Genomic DNA, 23,476 nt, shown 5'->3' on the forward strand with positions numbered 1-23,476 from the left:
AGCACTGCAGCGTGAGCGAGCTACGGTTAAAGAGTACTTCAGGAAGGTCAGAGCTTTGCCTGGGGGAATGTAGAGTTCAGTTTTGGCACCATCTCCATAGCAGTGTTGCCTTTTGGGTTTTTGGGGTGTGGTTTTTCCCCAGTTGCTTGCATTTTAGGTAAATTCAAGTGACGGCAAATTTCAAAGACAAAATCAAATTCAGTAACCAAATTATCACGACAACATGCTAGTCTTCCCTTTTTATTGAAATATAAAATTATTTCATAGATAGTTGTACACTGCCACAGATAGCAAACAAATGAGTAGCTAGAGGTCAGCTGTCTGTCTATTGTTACGTTCTTAGCTCATATACTATCTAATACACTGTACAATTTTATACTTAAAGTGTTATTAAGCTTTATTTCAGCCTATGATTCCAAAATCTTCTCATGACAATAGGCTTCACTAAAGTGCATGCAACTTTCCACGTCTGGGGCTGTTCCAGTCCCTTGGCGAGTTGGTAGAGGGTGAGTTACAGTGAGCTGTGCCTGATTTCTTACGTCAGGTGAGGTTAAATGCTGGGCAATAATGAGATCCATTTCCACTTTCTCTGGTCAGAGCTGTGGTAGGCAGGAAGGATAGAACAGCTGTTTTCCTGTTGTAGAAGTAGGTCCTTCAAGATTTTGAAGTAGAAGTGGGGGGGGAAGTTAGTACTCTTAGTGCGTGCTGCGCCTCCGCTCTGTGAAGTCTTTGTTCAGGTAAGACAGCGGGGTCAGAATCGACGCTTTTGTGTGTAAGTGTGTGTGAGAAGCCGAATTGCCAGGGCAAAACCCTCAGCTGAACAACCCAAGGCCAGCCTGACTGACCAGGTCGCCTCTGGCGCGTTGGTCCTGCTGAGCTGGGTAGGCATGGCGCTTCTCCCTGTGTGGGCGCTGCGCAGCTGGGGTGTTCAGGAAAGCCTTACTGCCCTGTGTGCAGCAGCGTCTTTCTGGACAGGAATTCGGGCTCGCCAGGAAGAGAATACCGGCAGGCGCTGTTCGGCAGGCCCCCGCGCTGGCGCGGGTGAGTCCCGGGGAGGAGGGGGCGAGCTGCGTTTGCGGCGGTTTGGCAACGGCACCGTCTGCTGCCTCAGCGGCCAAATGAGCAGCAGGTTACTGGGGTGCGTCTGCCTCGTGCAACGCTGCCGCTCTGAACACAGGCGATTTCATCAGAAAGCAAAAATTAAGCACCTCGACAGGCGCTTGCATGAATATAATGCTCCTGCATTAACGTGTGTGGCATTTGTCTCAACGCTGCGTAAAGGAAAACCAGCCAGTCCAGAAGGAAAGTTCCTACCCAGCCAGTAATCCAGAGCGTACGGCATTAAATGATTCTCAGTGAAGATTATGGGGGGAAGGGGAGAAGGTGGTTCAGCTTACACTTGGTCTTACCGTTTCGGGTTGCTGAGGGAGGTGAATTGCTGGTTCTAGACATGTTTTTATTTGCTGTTCACAGCAGCTTGTCCTTGCTGTTACTTTTAATTTTCCTATCAATGTTTTGGTTCTTACTTTTTCAGTTTGAGGATTGGCGTTGCGGAGCTGTCTGCATTTGTCAAAGATCAGGAAGAGGGTTTTAATGGAGAAATGTGATGAGACTCTACTGCCTTCCCAAATTTTCAATGCATTTAATTTATTCTTAGTTAAGGGCACTGGATAAAAGTGGTATTTTAAGTGATCTCTTTCACTCCCTTCTCTTTAGACATCTCTGCATTACAGAAACGTGTTACAAATCGGATCACATTGTGTTTCTACTTCTGCAGTTAAAAATTTAAGCTAGGTTTTCTTGAACTACCTCACACAAACTTTCTACGTTTCTTAAGTAAGCAAAGCTAACCCTCGCTATTGGAACTACGCTGATTGTGAATAGAAAAATACAGTTCATTTGGAAAAATAAACCTATTGGCCAATGTTGAGACAATATCAGTAAGTATGTTTCTTATATATTTCACGTAAGATGTTCATGTGTAATATATAGCTCGTGTACAATAATGCCCATCTAGAATACTGTGTTAGCTGTAAATTGGTGATTTTATTATTGTAGTCTGGTTTTGTAGGTAAAAATAGCTTACTAGTAATGTCAGCTCATCCTTTACATTTTACAAAAGGAATAATTCTTGGTAAGCTTTGCATACAGATGAATTACTTTTGTAGGCCCAATATCTAGTCTATTTTTGAGAGTTCTTTAACTTTAGTAATAAAAGTTGAGAAAAAAACCCTAGTTATTGTGATCATTCCTTCTGCCCCTTTTGAAATATATTCTTAATTTTATTTTGTCCTGACAAATACGAAGGGGAAGCTGCACCATCAAAAATACTGGGAAAAATTGTAATTTTTTTTTTCTTCCTCCCAACATTTGATAACTTTTCCTGCTTTTCCTTTATTCCCTCCAAATAAGCTGTTGGTGGGGCATTACTGAGAACATTGTGGGTTTTTTTACTCATTCACGCCATAGGTCATTACGTGTGCACCACTGGAATGTATACATTGTTATCTAGTATGTCAATTGGTTATAATGATATTTTAAATAAAAAAGGAAAAAAAAAAAGCTTGACCACATTGCATTTAGTGTTTGTTCATTACTAGGCTGGGGTGGCTTTCAAAAGGATGCAGTTGGAGTTTTGTTAGCGTCAGTCCTTCCTGAAGATTCTTCTGTTTGTAACGGTACTTAAAGTCCTGCCGCGTGTGTGAGGTCACTCGTGGGCAAGGTGCCGTGGTTCTTCCATTTCAGCGCTCCCATGGGCTTTGGATGTGCCGCAGACTGATAATACCAAGCGTGTTTGGTGGGAATCCGTTCTTCCTTCCTCGCTGCCGGCTCTAGCCGCTGCCTTTCCTGGAAATACAGCTGCTGGGGGCCCTGGTGGTGCAGAAGGAGGTGAGCTGTGGGCTGCCTAATGTATGGAAGGGGGGCTCAGTCCCTGTGCCCCAGGAAAATCTTTCTCAAAAGTGACTCTCAGAAGCCTGAAGGATCTGACTGCTGAAGAGCTCTTACTGGAGACCGAACTTGGGACCGGGACCACTCCTGCACTGGCACCCCTGCAGCGGGGCCAAACCCCAACGCAGGGCCTCTCATTGCCTTCCTTTCCAGCAGGCTCTTTAAAGGAGGACTCAAGATGCCCTTGGGTTGCTTGTCTGTGTGCTGTTACTTGTATTTGTGTTCATTTTTAAGGGAAAAGGTACTGTGCCCATGGGCAGCGCGGCCTGCTTTGGGTCTCTGGCCCAGCTATTTGTGAGGTGCTCGCCTAGGAATGCAGTGAGGCTCAGAAATGCTCTTTCAGTTGTATAGGTTAGCACGCAAGGTAGCCGCTGCCAGGTAATATATCTATTAATATAGAGCAAGGCCCAAGACAGTTTTAGCTCTGCCGGGGATTTGTCTGTGGGCGACTCCAGCCTGGCCCTGAACCGCTCCCTAGTGCTGCTGGCTTGCATAGCCCTGGCAAATGTAGATAATTCAATAAGCTATCACTGTTAAGTTTCCTTTTCAGGTTAGCAATACCATGGAGGCCTACAGAAATCTTTTGTTACTCTGGAATGCTGCTGTGAGGCTTTGGATTTTTTTTTTAAGCATATGCTTGTGTGGGGTTTCTTTCACTGAATTGTCTGCTTCTTCTGTTTTGCTGCCTAATACTGGAAGGGACGGGCCAGGCTGGGAAGATTGCACAGGTAAAGCTGTCGTAAAAAAAAATGTATCATCTACCCGATACCAGGAGCCTTTTGTCATGTCTAAGTAATACTAACAAACTGTACTGTGTAAATGCTTGCTAGGCAAGCTGCCACTTTGAGCTAGGGACTGTAGTAAGCTGAAGGGCCGCAAAATAAGGCAATGACGCAGTGGGAAAGAGGGTACAGAAACAGGAGTTAAAGCTAGGACCATGTGTATTATTGTCCTCAAATAAGGGCACAGTGGTCTGTGAGGTTGCGTACAGCAGCACAAGTGCGGTCCCATGATGGGACATGAACATGATGCGCCTGTTGCTGTTGGCGTTGGCATCCCGTGGTGTGTTTTAGCATGAACTGGGGAGTTCGCAGCTTCTTGCAGGTTTTGTTTACTGCAGAGGCTCATCTTCAAAAGGACCTGAAATTTATTCTCCATGAACAGGAGGACTAGGTGTTTCTGGAGCACAACAGTCAGCCAGGAAATGGTTACGTCCTTCAGTCAGTTTAAATGGATAGAGTTTCATTTGTGATCCTGAAAAGAATAATTAATTTAGTCCTGGCTGCCAGATCATGTGGTGCTACATAGCTGACGGCCGATCCTAGCCTAGCGCTGAGGATTTGGGGTCGGTGGGTTGGTTCTTCAGTTCTGCTCTACGTATGTACCTAAGTGTAAATACGCAAAGACTATTTAAATAATTGCAGCTGCATTTTGATTTCACTGAGAGTTATCCAGCAGTTGGGTTTAGTGCTTGGCTTGCATATTCGGGGTTTTTTTAGGTACCCAGCCAGCGTGGCTCAGTTCTTAGTTTGCAGTGTGCCAGAACTAAAGGGAGTAGCCTGCACTTGCTCCATACAGGAGAAAATGTGATATAAATAGTCTAAGGGATGTGAGCTGTCAGGATGGCTATAGCGAAAGGTGCCTGTGCTGGGGTTAGGACTAAAAAAGAGCATTAAATGACCTGCTTGGATTGACTGCCTCAGTAGAAACTGTCTGTGTACCAACCCTGATGCTCTAACTGCAGAGAATTACTTACAACCTGGTTCAGGCCCCGCTCTAGTACTAAGGTGCAGTTTGCGATGACTGACATGGTCCTTAGCGCTACCTAACCCACCGCGCCGTTCCAGCTCAAAAGCGGTCAGCGACTTGCTTCTCCCATTATGCATCTTAATGCGGCTGTTTTACACAGGCCGGGTTCCTCCTTGCGAGCTCAGTTGTGGCTATTGGTAACACAAGCTGAGGGATGGGGGAAGGCCAGGTGAGGGCGATGCTGCTGCCTGCAGGTGGCAGGCTGCTCCTGGGGAGCGCTCGCCGTCCCGCTGGGACCCAGCGCGGCTGGGGGTGCCGGGAAGGAGGGAGCATGCCTGGAAATCACCGAATTAACCTATCCACACAGCTTTAGCACCTGGCTTGGCTTGTCTTAACCAGGAAAGATGGGGTTCAAAATGTTTCTTTTTGCTCACTTCAAATGGTTTGTGTTTCTGTAGGAAAGAGAAGCATTGCAGCGAGGTAGGAACACGTTAACTTCTAGGTGTTTAGATGTTGAAATACCTGGGTATCTGTGAGATGATGAGGAGAGAGTCCAATACTGAGGGGTGGTACAATCTGCTGGGATGTAAAAAAGCCCATTTTAAAGTTATTTCCAGACAATGAGATATATTCTCTAATAAGAAAAGAACAGATTCAGGTCGTTTTTTGTAAATGCTTAAATAAAGCAAGCACCTTGACTACAGTCTCTACGTTCCCTTTAGCCAGCTCTTGTTGTTGTGGCACGTTGCCGTTAAGTCTTTCTCCGCCGAGACGCCCAGGCTGCCTCAGCTGTCAATGGCACGTGCCAAAAGAGAGCGAACAGGCTGGCGAAGGGTTCAGGCTGCATCTGGTGAAACAATTTTCTGTGTGCAGGCTCTACGTGGCTCAGGGCACTAAACATGTTACACAGAACGTCTCAAAGAAGTCCCTTGAAGGGAAGTGAGCCCTGGCAGCCAATTACTGGAAATTACAGCTTCATTCTAATGACATTTCTTTAGTAGAAGCGATGAACTTAGTCTGCTGGGCTGTTTGCTGTATTCCTCCTGTCCTCTCATCTCCCTGTGAACTAAACAAAGAATCAACTGGTGTCATGAGAAGTGTTAGAAGGCAGCCAAGCATAAATTGTCCTGGGAAGGTTAAAGATGGATCCCACCCTTCCCCCTTTCTAGCACTATTAGCACTAATTTCTCTTACCCTGGGTTCTGCTATTGAAGTTTTAGAGATAAAAACCCTCAGCGGTTGGATGTGTTTGATGATAAGAATCTTTCTTCTCCTACCCTGATGTCTGATCGGTTCATATCAACTCATGAGACTTTTTCTTGCAGCTAATACTGCTCTCTAAACCCGCCAGAGACCTAGGGCAAAATGTGCATATTTAAAGTTCCATGGAGTTTCTGTGGCCAGTCTGATTCTTAGTCACACTTTAAGTCACGTTTCTGTGAAGCACCAGAACTGCTCAGTGAGTAAGGGACAACTTCCATGAATTGTCAGGATTTTGGTATCTTCAGCTTGGTTGTAGACTTTGTTTTCAAAACATCTTCATAAAATAATGCCAGTTTAAGGAATGAGACATTTGAACAAACTTTATGTACGGAGTGGGGAGGAAAAATACCTCATATTAAATCCATGCGCTACACCACAGCGGATGCGGTGACATGCTGGAGCTGCCATCTTCCCAAGCGCAAATGGAGGAGGCCCTAAGCTCCAGGCTCAGCCTGGCCATCGGCTCCGGCCACCCACCTCGCAGGATGTTCCGCTCTCCTTGAGCCAGCAAGAGGATGGTGCCGCGTATCTGAAGATGGCAGCAGGACGGCTATGGAGAATAGTAATCTTTTGATTTGTGGATAAAAAGGCTGCCCACTCTTTCTTGGCAATCTGACACCTAAACTTGCAAGCATTACGGTTAGCAGTCTTTCCCAACTGGCCCAAATACTACAGCACGCGTAAAGACAACAGAGCAAGTGTCACCGAGAGCACAATCACTGTAGAATTACTCATGATACATGAGTATACCAGAACAAAATGTGCACTTTCACTGGTTTTGCCAGAAATAGAAATAGAATTTTTCTATGCTGTGCATCAGCTTGCTTTACTTGGGAATTTTAGCACTTTGATTCCCAACAGTTAAACATCCTAATGTGGAAAAAAACTCTTCCATTTCCTTCTGCAGGAGGTGATTTCTCTTCTCGGCATCTTCACGCGCACGTTCAGAATTTCTCAGCTTGATCTCCAGCATCGTGTATTTCTTTCGTTCTTGGTCCAGTTCTTCTTCTAACCTAACCACTTGTTTCCTCAGGTCTGCACTCGTTTCTTCAATTCTTAATACCAAAAGAGAGAGAGGGAGGAAGAAGAAGAAGAAAAAATGAAGTTTTTAAGTGGCTGGATAAAAACTGCTGATAGCTATAATAAATATAAGTTGTTTACCTTAGAGTGAAGATATGTTAGCTCGAAGAGGAAGTTTTCAAGGAGGGCACAAGTTGCCATTTCATTAAGGAGTCTCTGCCCTTAAACTCCATATTGAAAGCTGGCGCCTACGCCAGTTGTACCGTGAGAAAATAGGCTCAAGCCTCACAAAACAATGCTTACTTTTGGGCAACGAGCTGAATGTCTGAGGCAATGTAGTAACTCCTCAGTTAGGCTGAGTTCAAGTATATAATTCCAAAATAATCTTGTAACCTCTGGTTTTTATCCTGATACTGTGTTTCCCTACATGGATATCCAGCGCTATCCCAGGGACATCCTGGGAGGGCAGGTAGGAATGAGGTCACAGGCCTTCCTCACCCTCCGTTTTCTACTTTCTGTAACCTTCATCACTGGCAGTGGGGTGGGCGAATAAACGTTTTGCATACTGCATGAGATTTTACAAAAAAGCTTTTCAGATGAGGAAGAATGTGAAGAACAGACCTTAAATCTGTGGACAAAGCTCTAATGCAAGACTCAGAGCTTTTCTCTAGGGAGGTCAAAGTACAAGGCTCGTGTGTTTTTGATTTTAAACAAGAACAGAAGGTGCATCACTTGCCGTCCTCCCCATCATGTTTCCTAATCACAAGACAGAGTCGTGGTGGTAACACAGAGGCGGGGGTAGAGCCAGGGAGGAATCGTGGTTTTTAAAAATTTCAAGGAGAAGCCTAAAAGTGTCCCCCTCAACTTCAAAAAAACTCAACCAACTAATAAAAGACTCCAAACCACCAAAGAAATAAAGAAAAAAACAAAACTAAAACAAAAACCAATCCCTTAGGTTAACTGATCAGTGCAGTACCTAGCTGCGAAAGCCTGGCTTTCCTGTGAAACTGTGACTGGGTTATTTTTAGATGAGGCAAATGCTACTCACCAAAAGCATGTGACAGAATCCACACACACACCCCCAAAAAAAAAAAAAAAAGGACTGTTGTGCCAGTCCCAGAAGAGTCTGAATTCTGTTTCGTGACCACCAGGAGGCAATTATGCGGGCACTGCAGTGCATCCCTTCACGTACTGCTAAGGCTAGCACCATTGCCACAACTTTCACCCCAAACTAGAAAGTCACACGTAGGTGCGCTGCTCACCAAGTCAACACGCCACCAGCCGCACTGATGCGTGACCAGAAACACGCCGTATGTCTGCAAAAAAGTGCCTGTCTTGGCAGAGGCAGACTTTTAGCACCCAGATCAGCCTTCTGCAATACAAGAGGACTCTTCCGAAGCGACGATGCTTCACGTCCTCTGCCCCTCACATTTCTGTTATGTCCTACGGATCTGAGCTACCAATTAAATGTTTCTACCACAAAGTTTTAGGGGTCAGCTCCGGCGGCCTGGACTGGCTGTCCACGGTCTGAACTACACAGGGTCGTAGTACTTACTGCCTTTCTACAGCCACAGCGTAATAGTCCTCGCCAAGATGCTTCCAGTTTCTTAAGAGGCCCAGGTGGTAAACGTGGGTTACTGAGACTCAGCAGAGAATGCCTGATAATTAAACTAACCTCGAGGGAGAAATGCTCTGGAACAGACTGGTTACAGGAAGGTCATAAAACTTGCCTCCCTCTGACTAAGAGAGAAAATGGGCAGTTGATGATGATAAATAACAGCTTTTCCATCAGCAAGCGTTCCTTACCTCTGCCCCAGGCAGGTACTGACTCTGCTTTCCCTCCACTTATGTACGTGCCAAGAAAAGGCTCATATTCCTTCATTAAAACATGCCCTGCTACACACGCTGCGTTCTGCAAACCACACAAGCGCATGTACAATTGTAAAGGAAATAATTATTACTTTTGGGGACTAAATTATCTTCAATAAAATAGTGAGGCAGCCCAAAGTTTTCCTGCTAAGCAGCCTCCCTTCTCTACCGGTTAGCTCCTGTCTTTCCACAGAAGCAGCCTTTCATGCGGTCTCAAAAGGAACATATTTTTGCACATGTAAATTGCTGCAGCTGTAGTAAAAACATTGCAAAATTTTTGAGAGCTGAACAACTTGGCTTGGAATTCTCAGCCTTGACAGCAAGATCCTTCGGGCTGTAATCCTGAACAGCTGGACTCATCCTGTTTAATACAAAAAGGCAGTGATTGCATCTTGCCTGGTTTTATGAACCATTTAGTTCATTAGGTGTTTTCCCCTTAGCTACTCTGCCCTGTGAGACCTGGCCAATTCCTAGTCCTCCCCTCCAGCCAGTGCCCCCGTCCCTGTCCAGCTGAAGGGGAAAAGCAGGTGTAAGAGCTGAAACAGCTGAAAATGCTCAACAGCTGGACTGAAGAACAGGTCTTCCTGGGTGTCACCTCAACAGCTGAAGGCCCTGTTGGAGCAGTTTTACTGATAAGAGCTGGAAAGCCATCTCTTCCCCCAGGCAGCAGGGGAAAATGTGCAGCTCCACATTTCCAAGTTTTGCAGCCTGGGCTCCTTTCTGTTTCTTTCTCTGTCCCTGCACCAGGGTTTGCCAGGACAGCTTCGCAGAATGCAATGCAAGGCACGTACCCTCATCTCCCTCCCGCGCTGCATCAGTAGGGCATCAAAAAAAAAAAAAAAGGCCATGGACTGCCATGCTCGATCTCAGAGCTTTTCCAACACACCATGCCAGCGGCTAGTGGTGTTCCCACAGCTCTTCTGGCTGGAACACAAGGCAGGCGTAAGCTTTTCTCCCACTCTGTGATGTTAGGTGGGAACTGACACAGCTACGTGGCCTGGCTGCCCTTCCAGCCGCACGTACCGAGGCGGTACAATGCAAGAGGCAGAAAAGCTGCAGAGGCTGGCAAGGCACCACCACGGGAAATCATAAAATAAAGCAGGAAGGTAGCAAGTGGAATGCCTACCTTAGCAGCTGGCCTACTGGAAAAGATCACAGTTTAGATGGTACATTTTTGAGAAATTACTTTAACAACAACAAAAAAAGGGGGCAACAAAAAGCCCAAAGCTGTGCTGTGCAATCCCTACAGGGAGTCCTATGTGCTTTTGGTGCCTTGTTTGGGGGACTGATTGGAAACGGAGGCACGTAAATGCTACCAGAGTTTTAATAACTGGAGCGTAACATTAACACCTTAACACACCAAAAGAGCTGGGAATTCAACTATTTGTAAGAAATTGGACTACAGCCCTTCTTCCGTGCAAAGTACCAGGGCTGCCGAGCCCAGGCCAGCGATAATTCTTCTGTGTTATAACATGGTGTGCAATTTTGCATATGGCTGTGTATTAAAACATAGCTAATTGCTCTAAGCAACACTATTTCCTGCGCACATTTCTCAGAGTACTTGCCTGAAAGTCATTCTATTAAGCATTTACACTCCTAAAACCTAATATCCTAACGCGCACGCATGGATAAATATGGCTTCCTAGTTATTAATACTTTCTTCTTCCTACAGCCCCTGCCCTCGCACACACCTCTCCTGAAAACTGGAAGGACTTTTTCTGAGCCCAGATCTAAAGTACCGCACCGGCAGCTGCAGTAAGCGTCAGAGCGGGCAAAGACCTGCACAGGCCACGGCTCTGCTGTACGAGCAGCACCTTGCTGCTGCTTTGAGTCGGTAGCTGTCCCAGTGAGCAGCGGACCACCACATCAAAAACCGAGAGCAGGGTTTCTAGAAGGTCAACACAAAAGGGCTGCCGGAAAAGTTGTAACTGAGATGCAGTCCCAACACCACCACCTCCAAATGAAACCCCTAGACAACAGCCAGAATCAGTTTCCTGAAGGATGCTTGCGTTGGGAAAATCAGCAAGGAGCCGTCAACCTCAGAGTGATTTGGTACAAATCTCAGCACCTGCACGGACCAACAGGGTTCCTCGTTGAGGCCTGACCCGCCCCCCCCGGGTTCCAGTCCCTCCCTCCAAGACACACATTTGCTTTGCTCTTTCTCCCAGGACACTGACAAAGAGCAGACTTCGGCATTACCTGTGCAATTCTGATCTCCAGTGAAAACACAGAATGTGAAATATTGGAATTCCCTGTGATCTAATTCTATCCTCTCTTAGATCAGAGAGAGAAAAGTTGGATTCAGAGAGCAGTGAGGAACGAGCAGAACCAAATCTGCTGTCTCCCAAACCCAGACTCCCTCTGAGAACCTGATACGCCTGGGAGCCCACACCCCTGTTCAAACTGGGATAATGCTGGCAGGCGGCGTCCTTGCCCCCTTGCAGGTGACATTACCTTTTGATACTGGTCTCATACTCAGTCCTCTGTTTGCTCAGTTCTGTCTTTAGCTCCACCACCAAGCTCTGTAAGGCCCTGGAGCATTTGACAGAGTCTCTGGAAGCTGCAGCCAGGTTGCTCTGGTCGCTGCTGCTGCTGCTGCATGCTTCAAACCTGTCAATGCTGTTCTCCAGATCTGCAGTCTTGACCTCACTCTGAGACAGCGAGCCCTGAGTTACCCACTCGGTTTTGAGAGAGCTTAAAGCAGAAGAGTCGCTGGCCCGGCAGGCCGGGCAGCTGCTGACCGAGTCCACCACGGAGATTTCACATGATGATGTAGACCACGTGGTGCTGGCCATGCTGTGTGTGCTAAGGGAGAGGCTGGACGAAGGGACGTTGTCGTAAGTAGAGAGTCTTTGGGAAGAACATGAGTCTTTCACTCGTTCCCCAGAGGCCGTCCGGCGGTGGCCTCGGAGGGAGTACAGTCCGTTCATCAACCAGTTTCCACTGGAGGAGAGGTTGGGGATATCTAAGGATGAGCTGCCCAGCTTTGGACTCACGGACCGTGCTCCCTGCTGGCGGAAGGAGTATTTCCACGGAGGCAGTGTCTGCACTCTTTTGCTGGGGCTGGTGGCAGGCTGAGTCAGTTGGCCACTGTGTTCTGAAGGAGTGTTTTTCACCGCAGGTCCAGGAGCGGCCTCTAACGCCACAGCGTTGCTAGAAGGCAAATCAGCGGGGCTGGGAATGCTCTTCTCCGACCTGCTGTCCTCCCCGTCCTCCTCGGAGATCCACTCCACGGTACTGCGATGACGCGCCGGCCTGATTTCCAGCTGGCCCCCTGGCACCTCTGCCTGGGGAACTGCGAAGATTCGCCCCTGCTCACTTATCAGCACTGTCATCAGGTGCTGAACTAGTGAGGTGCCTGTGGGGAGAAAACGAAGGCAAGCGGTCGATGAGACGTGGACGACCACAGACACTCGCTCCCTGCCTGCGAGGCGCCCTGTGAGCCCCTCAGGAGGTGGCCAGTGGCCACCACGTGCTGCAACGGGGCTGCGCGAGCAGCAACTGCTCTGGGCAAGAGGCAGGAATCGTCCCCTTTGCTGGGAACGGGGACTGTGAAGGATGCAGGCGTCAGTCCAACCCATGAATGCAGCTGACTAGCAGAGTACACGTGATCAGTAGCAATGATTAATAAATTGGCCTGCCGAAGGATCACAGAGGAGGAGGACTGTTGGGAAACGGCACGTCTGTACCACGCCATGGCACGGGGTTCAGAGCCAGCATCAATCTCAGCGTGTGCATCCGTGCAGGACAGCACAGCCCTGTGCAGAGACGCACGCTGGATCCTGAACACACGAACCTATTAGCTGGGGTGGAGCATCTCTCCGTCCAGCTTCCAAAACCAGCAGGTTTCCACAATTATTTTGCACCCGGTTTCATAGTCTTAACAGGCCCAGGGCTAGCGTTTACTGAAGAACGAGAAATTTCAGCTCAGGCCACCTGCTGCACTCTTAGTGTGTTGAGAAACTTGGAGAGATTATGACATCTCTATGGTACATGCACCCGTAGAAGGTGTTCGGCAAGTACAGAACGTACTTGCAATTATTTAAATCCACAGAAAGGAATTGTCATTGTTTTCCAGTAGTGGAGCAGACCATTATGAACTAACAGAGAACACCACTTACTAAACCTGATACAAAGCATTTTCTACAAAAGAGGAAAACCTTAAAAAGAGCAAATACATAATTAATTCTATCTTTAATCATCGTCTGAAATAAAGAATAAGGCTAACATATTCAGGGGTTCAAGATAAGAGCCAGGATTTAATAATGAGGTTTTGGCCTGATAGCGAGAGGTACTGAGCTCACCTACAACTGCAATTTTATGTCTGTGAGCACGGGGAGAGAAATAAACCTCTCTGGAGATAAGGGTGTTCCTACCAATTTAGCTGTCAAACTTCAGAAATTCACAGTTTAAGTTTGGAGAGAGACAGAATTAAAGTGCTTTTTGTTAAGAACTGGCAGCAGTGATTTTCTGTAGCAGTTGATTTAACAGATCCGTGCTACCCTGGAGCTAAAAAAAATGTATTGAGTGTCTTTCCACTTATCCATTATTCCTATTTAACCGATTTTCTACCCTCAACTAACAATAAAACAAAACATTCCCAGTGCTGCTGCTTATGAGTGCAATGATTAAGTCTAAATATCCAGTCACTGGATCCCCATTTTTCTACAGTTCAGGTCTCTGGTAATACAGAATTCTAGGTCAGGTCACTATAGTGTTTTTATATGATGATTAGGAGAGACCGTGAGACCAGAGTGACTCCTGGGCACCTACGTACAGTACAAGCACCTCTGCCATCAGCTGAACTGCATAACGAAATGCCTGAGGTGAACCAAACCCAAACTTGTTGGAAAAGGCTGGCAGAGTCTAATCAGCCGCTGGCCACTAGGGCAAGTCAGCATCACCCAACAGACTGAGGTTTCAGCTATCCCCGTCTTTGTAATGCTGGGTACCCAGCATCTGCTCCTGCACTCGCTTCTTCTCCTCCCCACATTTTTGTCCCTCGCCCCCTTCGAGGGGAAGGTCTCGAGCTACCCTCAGTAACATGGCACGCAGCTCTGTGGCTGGCTTCGCGTCCCGGAGCAATACGGTATATATGCTCTGAAGCTGGCCCGTTGCCTTCCGTGGGTTGCCACCTGGGGCACGCACCTGCAGTGCCTCTCAGAGGTCACGCTGCAGAGCCAAAGGCGCTGCTGCTGCTTAGGCGCGATAACGCTGGCATTCTGCGAAGGATTTCCGTCACGCAGAACACCACGCCGGCTCTCCCCTACAGCTACGGAGCAGTGCCGGGGCTGAGTTCAAACATCCTGGGCACGGCATCTCCGTCTGTGCCTAATGCTGGATGAATCCGTCAATTCTTTTTTCAGCCTTGCCAAGATCCCACAATACTTGAGGCAAAGACCCTGCTAAAACTTGCACCACGGTAGTTGTGCTCCAGAGCCGCCCCAGTGTCAGCCAGCCAGAGATCATGCCCTGGGCATTGCCTGACCTATATGGAGGTAGATAATTTTCAAGCTTCAGATTTTTACCTCCAAAATTAACAGTGATTTTTCAACTTGTTCCTTGGGTTCTGTAAAGTTCTGACCCACACACAACCTGCTTAGAAGACAACTCTTCTGTGACACCTAGTTTTAGCTGCTGTGGCACAGCAAAAACCAGAGTACCTCTCTCATTGTGGACTAGATGTCCTTTACAGGGAGCTCTCAAACCACCCAAACGCACCATTCCTAAACGATAGCAGTTTGGTACTTCAACATGGCCCTTCTGAAGCACATTTGAGTGAATCTATGACTTTCATCATACTCTTACAGCTCCCAGAGACAGGTATCGTGTTATCTCAGAAACGTAGTACCTACCTTCCATCATGGTCACTGGATCTTCCATTTTGGGTCGTAATATATTTGGTCCAAACACTGTAGCCAGGTTCTGGACACTCATCTTGTTAATGCTGGAGTGAGCCTGAACTTCATCAAGGAACCTTGAAAAGCCCCCCCGAAAAATCAAAGGAGAAGAGGAATAATATACAATTTATATTATTCTTATATTCTTATACGTATATAAAGATTATAAAAAATATTAAGTCAGTCACTTCTCCCTCATACTTAGACTGTAGACATTCTGGGGCAGGAACAGTTTTGTCCTGCGTTTATACAACCCTGATACCTGAAATGCTCCTAGGGACTAATGCACTTAGATACTCAGTAATAAGCCCAGATCCTTCCTAGCGTACGAACAAGAGAGGACAGGATGGTTTCTGCTAAAGGTACCAGCCTACCAGGGACCCAGCCTTCTACTGGGTATGAAAGTACGGATTTTCAGATTTTTATAGGAATTCTCCAATTACACAGATTGACTTCTGCCATTTTGCACTTACAGATATAACAGAGGTAAAAAGACATTTCACTCCTCATCCCAGGACTAGCAGCCTGTGGAAAGAGCTTTGTTGCTTGAATCTAACAAAATACAGACAAAGAGGTCGCCCAAATGCTTCTTATGAATGCATCAGCTGGGCAACCAACAGTACAAGAAACACTGTGCAAGCCAAAGATAGCGCTTGAAGAAATCCAGACACTGGGTATCCATATGTGTGGGCTGGAAATCAGCATAAAGTTGCTAACAGTTAATGTTCCAGCAGGAGTTATAGTAAGAGAAAGGCTGTAACAAACACCTAAATAGCTTGTACGTGATTAACCAAGTTGTAAGAAGGACTAAGGTTGGACTAGATGATCCCTGGGGTCCCTTCCGACCTGACGCTGTGATTCTGCGGTATGACGTGCAGAGCCGCAACAGCGGGAAGCAGGACACGGCGGCCTCAGAAGTGAACAGGCTCACGCTGTCTGTACTCCGTTTCCCAAACCACTGTTTGGGAAATTTGGGAATTTTTGTATGATTCGATGGGATTTGGCAGGGGAAAAGTTTCCTTGTTGTTCTGTACTACTCGGCCAATTTCTGAATGCTTCTACTTGCAGCATGACTTTTCTAGGCACTCCCGTTTTTTCTGCGGCTTTGCCCTGTGGCGGACGCTGTGCTGAGACCCAAGAACCCTCAGTTTTCTTCACTAAGTCAGAAGCAAAGTCTACCGCCTTTGCTTTCCTCAGTTCGTCACTTAGAAACAAGTATAATTATATTCCCTTGCCTCAGCCATTCTTGTTTTGAGGTACTCAGATATTAGAACAAATAGAAGCAGATAGTGAGGCAAAATAATTTTTTTTAAGCGTTCAGAAGATACATTTCAGAAATTCTGTTTGCCTGTACACTTGGGAAGGGCTTGACGTATCTTGAATAAGTCATGGGCTTTGTGTCATCTGCCTGCTCCAGATGTGCAAATCCCACCGGTCACGAAGGGACTAACTACCACGGAGACTAGAATACAATATAAAGTTCACTGTGTTGTATCTAGGGTAACAGTCCTTTCCAGCTCCCAAAACACATTCCAGCCTGCTTTTCAGACTTTTCAAAAACTGGCAGAGTCAGCAAAGAGATGAGGGGAGACGAGGCTGCGGAATCCCTGGTACTCCAAGAGGGAGCCGCTCCCAACCCCAAACCGGAGCTGGGGCCAGACCTGCTATTCTGACCACATCTGCTACTCGGCTTGAGTCATAAATCTTCTGAGCATGCAGAACCTGGAAAAAGTGCTTTTCTTTACTGGTCTTTAAGTGCTTCTGAAATAAACAATTTAATATATTAGTATCATTCATGCCTGCTGCCAAGGCTGTGGGTGACAGCAATTTGCTCGGCTGATGCTCTTGGATAAACCAAGAGCTTCCTTCAGGCAGGCGGCACACTCACATCCACATGTTTCATAGGGGCAGTAACTTCCAGGTAAGTGATGTTTGAATATTCATACTTTCAGAGTAAATTATTTGCATAGAAGACTGAGCCTCAAAAGACTTTGTGACTTTTCCAAGTGTTAATTAATTTCACTTACTTGCATATGTATTTGAGGAGGTTGTAGTTGGCTTGGGGCAGATTCTTCACCTGTTTAACCAGTTCTTGGGTACCCTGAGGGACAAGCAAAGCAAGAAGTAGAGCTATTAATATAAGAGATACAAAGCAAACATGACTTCCCTTCAGTATTACGAAGACCTCTTCCCACAGTCCAGACTATGAACAACAGATGATAACACAAGGAGGCTTTGCTTTAAAAAAGGTGTCATCCAGTGTGTTGTGCCTGACCAAAAACCCAATGTCGACTTTAACGGTTTGGGTAGAAGCCTTCGATTAGCGAGGCCTGCTAGTCTTCAAAGCCTGCCCACGGGCATTAGCATGAAAGTACCAGCAAGTGTGCCTCTTCTGCACCTGGCCTCTTTGCAACCGTGGGGCACTGAGTGTAGTATAAATACATTGCAGTAATGCTCAACTGAGCAGAGGAGAGTTTTTCTTAAAAAAGCTAAACGACATTCCAGTTCAACTACCTCCTTTTTAATTACTTAATTCCATTTGCAGCCATTCTGAGCTGTGACATACTTCCTCATAAAATTTGTCTTTACATTAAAGCGTAAGATGAGACATCTGCCGGAGGAGTGACTTAAAACCCTGAAGCTACTTAAATCATCTAATGAAACCCTCTGAGTCAGAAGGCTATTGTCCTTCCACAGTCCCAGGCATCATTTGCTTGTTCCTATCAATGCTGCAGTTGCATTGGAGATTTGCTTATTTTTTGAGACAACTAAGCCTTTTGCATACCCAAGCACATTTGGGAAGAGTGACAGCTGCTAACTCATGATGGATGGCTGCTAAGTAATGATGGAGAAATCCCAGAACCAGCTGGTTCCAAGCCAAAGTGCAGTTGGGCATTCATTTTAAACTTTCCTTGATTTATTATGGACTGCTAGGGAGGAAATTCTGCTGGCCAGCCTCTTGCAAGATGTTCCTGATATCTCTGGTCCAGACAAGTCAGAAAGATCCAGAGAGCAGTCTGTATTCCTGCCTCCATCTTTAGTGCCCTGAATGTATAGACACTTTTTTATTCTATATGTCCCAGCACAAAAAAAGTCCTCTAATAAAAACCTGAAACTTCAAAAAGAATTCTTAAAAGCAGTAAATCCTCTTTAATTCCTTGGCTTAAAAATTATGCTGGTTTAACAATGACAACAACGGAGACACCAATAAAAGATCAGTCACTTTTGAAAATCTCAATCCTCTTTTTTAAACTTCTGAAAACATTTGAATCGAGGACAGCTGCTACTGATGTGAAGGTTCAGGTCAGTTGTTCAGGTCATCCAGCTTTCAAGTGAGGAGTTTGAACTAGAAATAGGTGAGCTAACAGACCTAATTCCCCCTTGAATTTTGCTCTGTAACCCAATTTATTTCAAATACAGAAATCAGGATGGTGTTTGTCACTCTATTTCAAATGCTCTGAATTAAAATACCATGGCTCCACTGAATGCAAGAGGGGGCTTTGGAAGAGAAACTGCTGCCAGTTGTGAACAGCTGGAAACAAGGGCCTAAAGGTGTAAGATGCTACCTGAAAGAAAAAACACGTTCTAAAAATTAATCACCCATGCTTTGTCACGAGGAATCACAAAGATGGTGTTACACAGAGAGTATATTCATATTCGTCAAGGTACAAACACTTGCCAGGTTGAACTAAAGCTCCCTCTCCTGCTGCGGCATTTATCAGCTCTGCCGCAGATTGGGACCCACCAACCACCTGACCGACAGCTGGCAGAAGGCTGAGCCTCGTAACACCTCAGTGAAAGCGTAAAGGAAAACGCAAGCTGGAAACTGCCGCGCTGCTTATGGCTGCAGCCTCGCAAGCAATAGAGGCACCGCACTGTCATTCATAGTCGGATTTTGCAGTAATAACTCTTACCGACCTGAAAACCCTGCATGCCTAGTTTACCACAGATGTGTGCTTTCCAAGGAGTGATCCCAAACCCAAGGATTTTGCAACGTGTAGCAGATCAGCACCAGTTAAGGGTTTCTAGCTGGGCTGGAAAACTAGCAACACTTCAGGTGTTCACCCAAATTCAGACCCCTCTTTAAAAACTCAAAGCCAAGCTTAGCCCACTGAACTGCTGGGTGCGTCTTTACAGGCAGCCGTGAAGGCTGAAATACTACTACGAAAAGTCAGCTGAGACTCAAATGGGTGTTTAGAGATTTGAAGACCTTTCTTTCATTCTTACTCTAAAATCGTTTTTCATTTTCAATCCCTCCTCCCAGCCAGTTGGGATCAGAATCAAATCTTTTTTAACGCTGCAGTCCTACTGAGATACCTAGAGGCTTCAGCACAACCCGAGGTGTCTGTTATGTTTCTGTCTGCATTCCAATACCAGAGAATAGTTTGGTGCAGAATGAGGATGAACAGGAATCTGAATGAAAAATGGAAACCTTAGGGTGGTGCTGGAGTGTTTTTTGCTGCTGGTGGAGATTAGGCCAAGCTAACATGATAATAATTCCCGTCTATGGTCATAACGTAGCAGCATGAGGCACCAACAATTTTATCTGAACGGCTTTTTTACCTTAATTAATTCTGATTTTTACTGGGGGGTTGGTGTAAAAAAACTGAAGGAAATTATATTTTGAGTCTAAAAGTCTCATTCAAAACTTCCAAGTGAAAAATTAAGAAGTACTTCAAAGTAAAACAATAGATTGCCCTTGGTTTCCAAATACTTTTTTCAAAATGAAATGCTTGATTTTGAAATTCCCTGCTTATAGTTTTGTGCTACAAACCTATGGTTTCAGTGAAACCACGTTTTTGACCAGGGGGACTTTCCACGTGAGAGGCGAGTCAGGCCCTACAGGCTGGGTACGACTTTGTGCTACATTCTGCTCCACGGGCTACTGCGCAGGAGCCGCCTCTGCAGCCTCGGTGTCTGCACTCCGCCTTCACTTCTGGAGAAGTAAACAGCCCTTGTTGAGGTTCTAGATTTTCCTGACCGAAAAAACCACCCCGTTTATGTTTACAACAGCGGCTTAACAAGACAATTGGGTGCTATCACCACCACCATATCTTGTAAGCCTTCATTTTGGCTACCTAGTGCTCTTCATCGCCTCTCTAATCCAAAGGGAACGCTGCACTACAAGTCATTTGAGTCTGGCCTTGCTCCCATGAAACCAACAGGGATGTTGCTTCCCAAACTGCTGCAGCCTGTGCAGGCAAAATCAGGCGAACGACAGAGCAGTTAACAAGCCAAGCAACTGAGATACAACGATGTTTGCCCGACTTGGCAATGTCTCTACTCTTGTGCAATAGTGCTTAATGGATCCGAAACTTCCCAGTCTGCACATCTTATGACCAAAGCAAAACCAGCTCCACCGCGTTAGAACTGCTGCTGTTTCTTGTGAAATCAACCATTGCGCTGTAACGTGGCACCATGCAGAGATGCCCGAGTCGACTGAGGATAAGGCAGAAAACGAGCAAGTTCTGGAGCTAGTAGGCACATACCTGCACCTATTAAAAGACAACACTATTGCTCTGACACACTGATGTGGCTGCGTCCAGGGTGCAAATGCATATCCATGCGTGGTAACGTGCTGTGTCATGCACAGAGATTTGCTTTCTCAGAGTTCGCTAGAGGGTACATCATGTGAGTACACATAGTAGCTAACTTGCCTTTTATCTGTAAAAAACCAACATTACCAGATACGCTACATTTGATGCATGCAAACGAACATCTTCCTATGGGCCTCATGAAGGACTGAACCCACCCAGAGCCTTCTGCCACTTGGACAAAGGTGAACCCCAGGCTCTCAGTAAAGAACAGTTTTTACAATCCCCACCAGAGACAAAGATGTGAGCAGGCTCTTGAGGCCACACACAGAAAAGAGAGAGAACTGTGGACTGTGACTCGTAAGCCCTCAGGCTTTGCTGCTTTAGCTGACACCAGTAACAACGCTTACAGCTTCCTTAAACCTCTGTTTTAGAAGGTGGCACAGTTCCACCTGCGTTAGACCAGATCCAACATGCCTTTGCAGTCAGCAAAGAGCTCAGGCATCACCACAAGAGGAACAATATGGATGAAACAGATCAATCAATCAATCATATTGTAAATTATCCTACTTCTCCCAAGCAGTGAATCAAAATTTCCATGATTGCCACAGACTTGGAGGTTTTTGTCAGCCCCTTCCCTGGCCTGGAAACCAAAGAGAGGTACATCGTAAGAAGGTCCTGGCAAAGTAATCAGAGCATTATTTTCCCCATCTTGGGACAATATCACAACCTGCTTTTTTGTAACGCCTTTCCTCTAAGAAGTACAAAGACCATTGTGCTGATCAGCGTCTCATCCACCAAAAACTTTGGGAAGCAAAACATGCTGTTCTGATATATGAAACTGAAAACACAGAAAAAAGGAATGACTTCATACAGCTTGCTAATGAGTCAACAGTCTCAGCAAGGCTGAGAAAGGAACCCGTATCTCCTACCTTGCATCACTTGCTAATTATGCTACTGAAAAGCTTTGTTCAGAAGAAAGAAGCACCAGGCTGCAAGGCTGACTTCAAAAAAAGTTCCTGCTTCAAGCAGGAGCCTGTGATCTTAATGCCCAATTCATGGCTTCAGGAAAATTTAGGGGAAGGTTCCCAGGAACGTCATTGATTTAAATCGGGACTGAAGAATAAGGGGAAGAAAGCTGTACTACACTGAATCTTGGGGACAACCTTTGAAGTAGAAGAAGGCAGATTAGAAGGATCACTGACCTCTCCCTCATCTTTTGAGAGTAGCTGTCCGCAAGAAAGAAAGTCTTCATATTTGGCAAAGGGGATGACAGGCTCTGGCAGCTCTCGAAGGTAAAGCTTCAGGAGGGACGCCACAGTGTGAACATCTGTGTTGCTGCAATAGAGAAGATGGAAGGAAATTTAGAAACCCACGCTACCCAAAAGCTTGATGCCTTTTGTTGGGGGTGCATCAAGGTCCCTCTTAGGGACAGGGACAAAGTCGGCCAATGGAAGGAAGCTGTTCTGCCACGTTTGTACTAGGCAGGAGGGTCAACCTGGCAACAAGGGGAATCTCCCATTTCGTCAAGATAGAAATGCCTCTTCGGCAATACAGGCAGTGGAAGGGATATGACCATGGCACTGCTTAAGGTAGGCTGGTGCTGTGCTTCCTCAGCCAGTGTGGATCAGGAATGTGAGCAATACAGTCCAGGCACAGCGATCATGTAGCACTGACAACAGAGCTCTGCATCCTCGTGCAATGGAACATAGCCTCTGATCCTCTCACTGATCTCTCCTGCCTGATACTCTCCCCGGCCAGCACCTGCCTGTGCCTGGTGGTCCAGGCTCCCAAGTGCCCTGGTCAATCATTCTGAAAAAGATGGAGGAAGCTGTATCTCCTCCATGCCCTCTCTTGCCGTTTGGCATGTCTGCCTGGCTTGTGAGTCACATGTCCTCCCCCAGGCTGGGGTACCTAGCATCTCCTAGCCCATCTGTTATGCTGGGCTATCAGCTTTTCTTTTCTCTCCCACTCCAGAAACTTCTTTTTCTCTTCTCTCTCCTTTGCTTTAAGTTGGGGTTGAGGTGTCAGATCCCATGATGAAGATGCACCTCCTCTTCCCTTTCCATTTCCTATCCAGTTTTTGAGGTATGGCGATACCTTTCCCTCATCCCAAGTGTCCTGCTGTACAGCTTTGTCAATCTTTGCAGATGGCCTCCTTAAAGGTTTCGACCGCTGGAAGTCTCGACAGATTCTGTCACCAGCTCCCCACTGCCCACCGTTGCCCTAACAGTCTTTAAAGAGCTCAGAGAAAAACATCAGTAACCGTCAGGCCACAGAGCTTAAAACCCTCACTTCTCTCTAAAAGCTGGATCTCTTCTGCTTAGTATGTTTTTAAGCATTTTTGGAACACACAGCTAAAACAAAACAGGAAAAATTACAACAGGAAGCTGCCAGCAGCTACCGTTTGCTGCTAATCCTGATAACGCTATTCTTCTTAAACAGCTCCGTCATATTTGAGAATACCATGGTTTCACATAGTGGTTTTCTTCAGTTGATCGTAAACACTTTACAAATGAGGTCAGCACCCTTATTCTTTTCTTCTTTTTTAGTGTGGAGTTTCAGGTGTGGATGGTGGATATGACCATCCCTCAGAAGCGGAGCCCAGGCTACAGCTTCAGGGCCGCTGGCTGCAGTTATGGTTTCATCCACAAGGGCATGTGAAATCCAGCCGAACGTTCAATGGCATGGATGTGCAATCGGAGCAGACTGCTGCAGGTGCTTCCAAAACAGCAACACCTGGCCTTTCTTGAGAATATACATATGCATTTAAAATCCAAATAGGGAAAGCAAGCCTTTTAAAAATAAATATTTTCATTATCAGTCAGCACAGAGATCCGATCCACTTGGGGCAGGCAGGCTCTAGCGTTTGGAAGGTCACTGTAGATGTCTAAAAGCACTGACTGCAGCTAAGCAAAAAAAGGATATTCCGTTCACTGCACCTGGTTTGGAAACAAGTATATGAATTTCACACTTGCAGAAAATACTTGCTGCTGTCTAGGTATCCTAGGCCATACATGGATAGTTTTAGTTACGCGTAGAGAAAATTATGCTTGATAGGAGGTGAAGCATTTCACTTAGCCAGGATATAACCGCCTCTCCCTTGTCACTCTCTGTGACTACAGGCATCCAAGACCAGAGAGCAGGGCCTCAAGTCGCAGCGCCCATGGTGGGAAAGGCAGAAGGCAACGA

The 23,476-nt window shown here is 46.2% G+C and overlaps 1 protein-coding gene across 9 annotated transcripts in view; it reads right to left on the reverse strand.

The window, feature by feature from the left end:
* Positions 1-229: 229 nt before the first annotated feature.
* ARHGAP22 (Rho GTPase activating protein 22) overlaps positions 230-23,476 on the reverse strand; it is a 113,903-nt gene continuing 90,656 nt past the window's right edge. For all 9 annotated transcript variants that reach the window (XM_064463723.1, XM_064463724.1, XM_064463722.1 and 6 more), the window contains 5 exons: positions 21,490-21,622; positions 16,778-16,851; positions 14,706-14,827; positions 11,305-12,208; positions 230-7,016 (listed from right to left, as the gene is read on the reverse strand). In XM_064463723.1, the coding sequence (XP_064319793.1) occupies positions 6,788-7,016; positions 11,305-12,208; positions 14,706-14,827; positions 16,778-16,851; positions 21,490-21,622 (1,462 nt within the window). In that variant the 3' untranslated portion in view covers positions 230-6,787. The remainder of the gene's footprint in view (positions 7,017-11,304; positions 12,209-14,705; positions 14,828-16,777; positions 16,852-21,489; positions 21,623-23,476) is intronic.

The sequence above is a fragment of the Phalacrocorax carbo genome, chromosome 12 (assembly GCF_963921805.1).
Source record: "Phalacrocorax carbo chromosome 12, bPhaCar2.1, whole genome shotgun sequence".
Taxonomy (NCBI): Eukaryota; Metazoa; Chordata; class Aves; order Suliformes; family Phalacrocoracidae; genus Phalacrocorax; species Phalacrocorax carbo.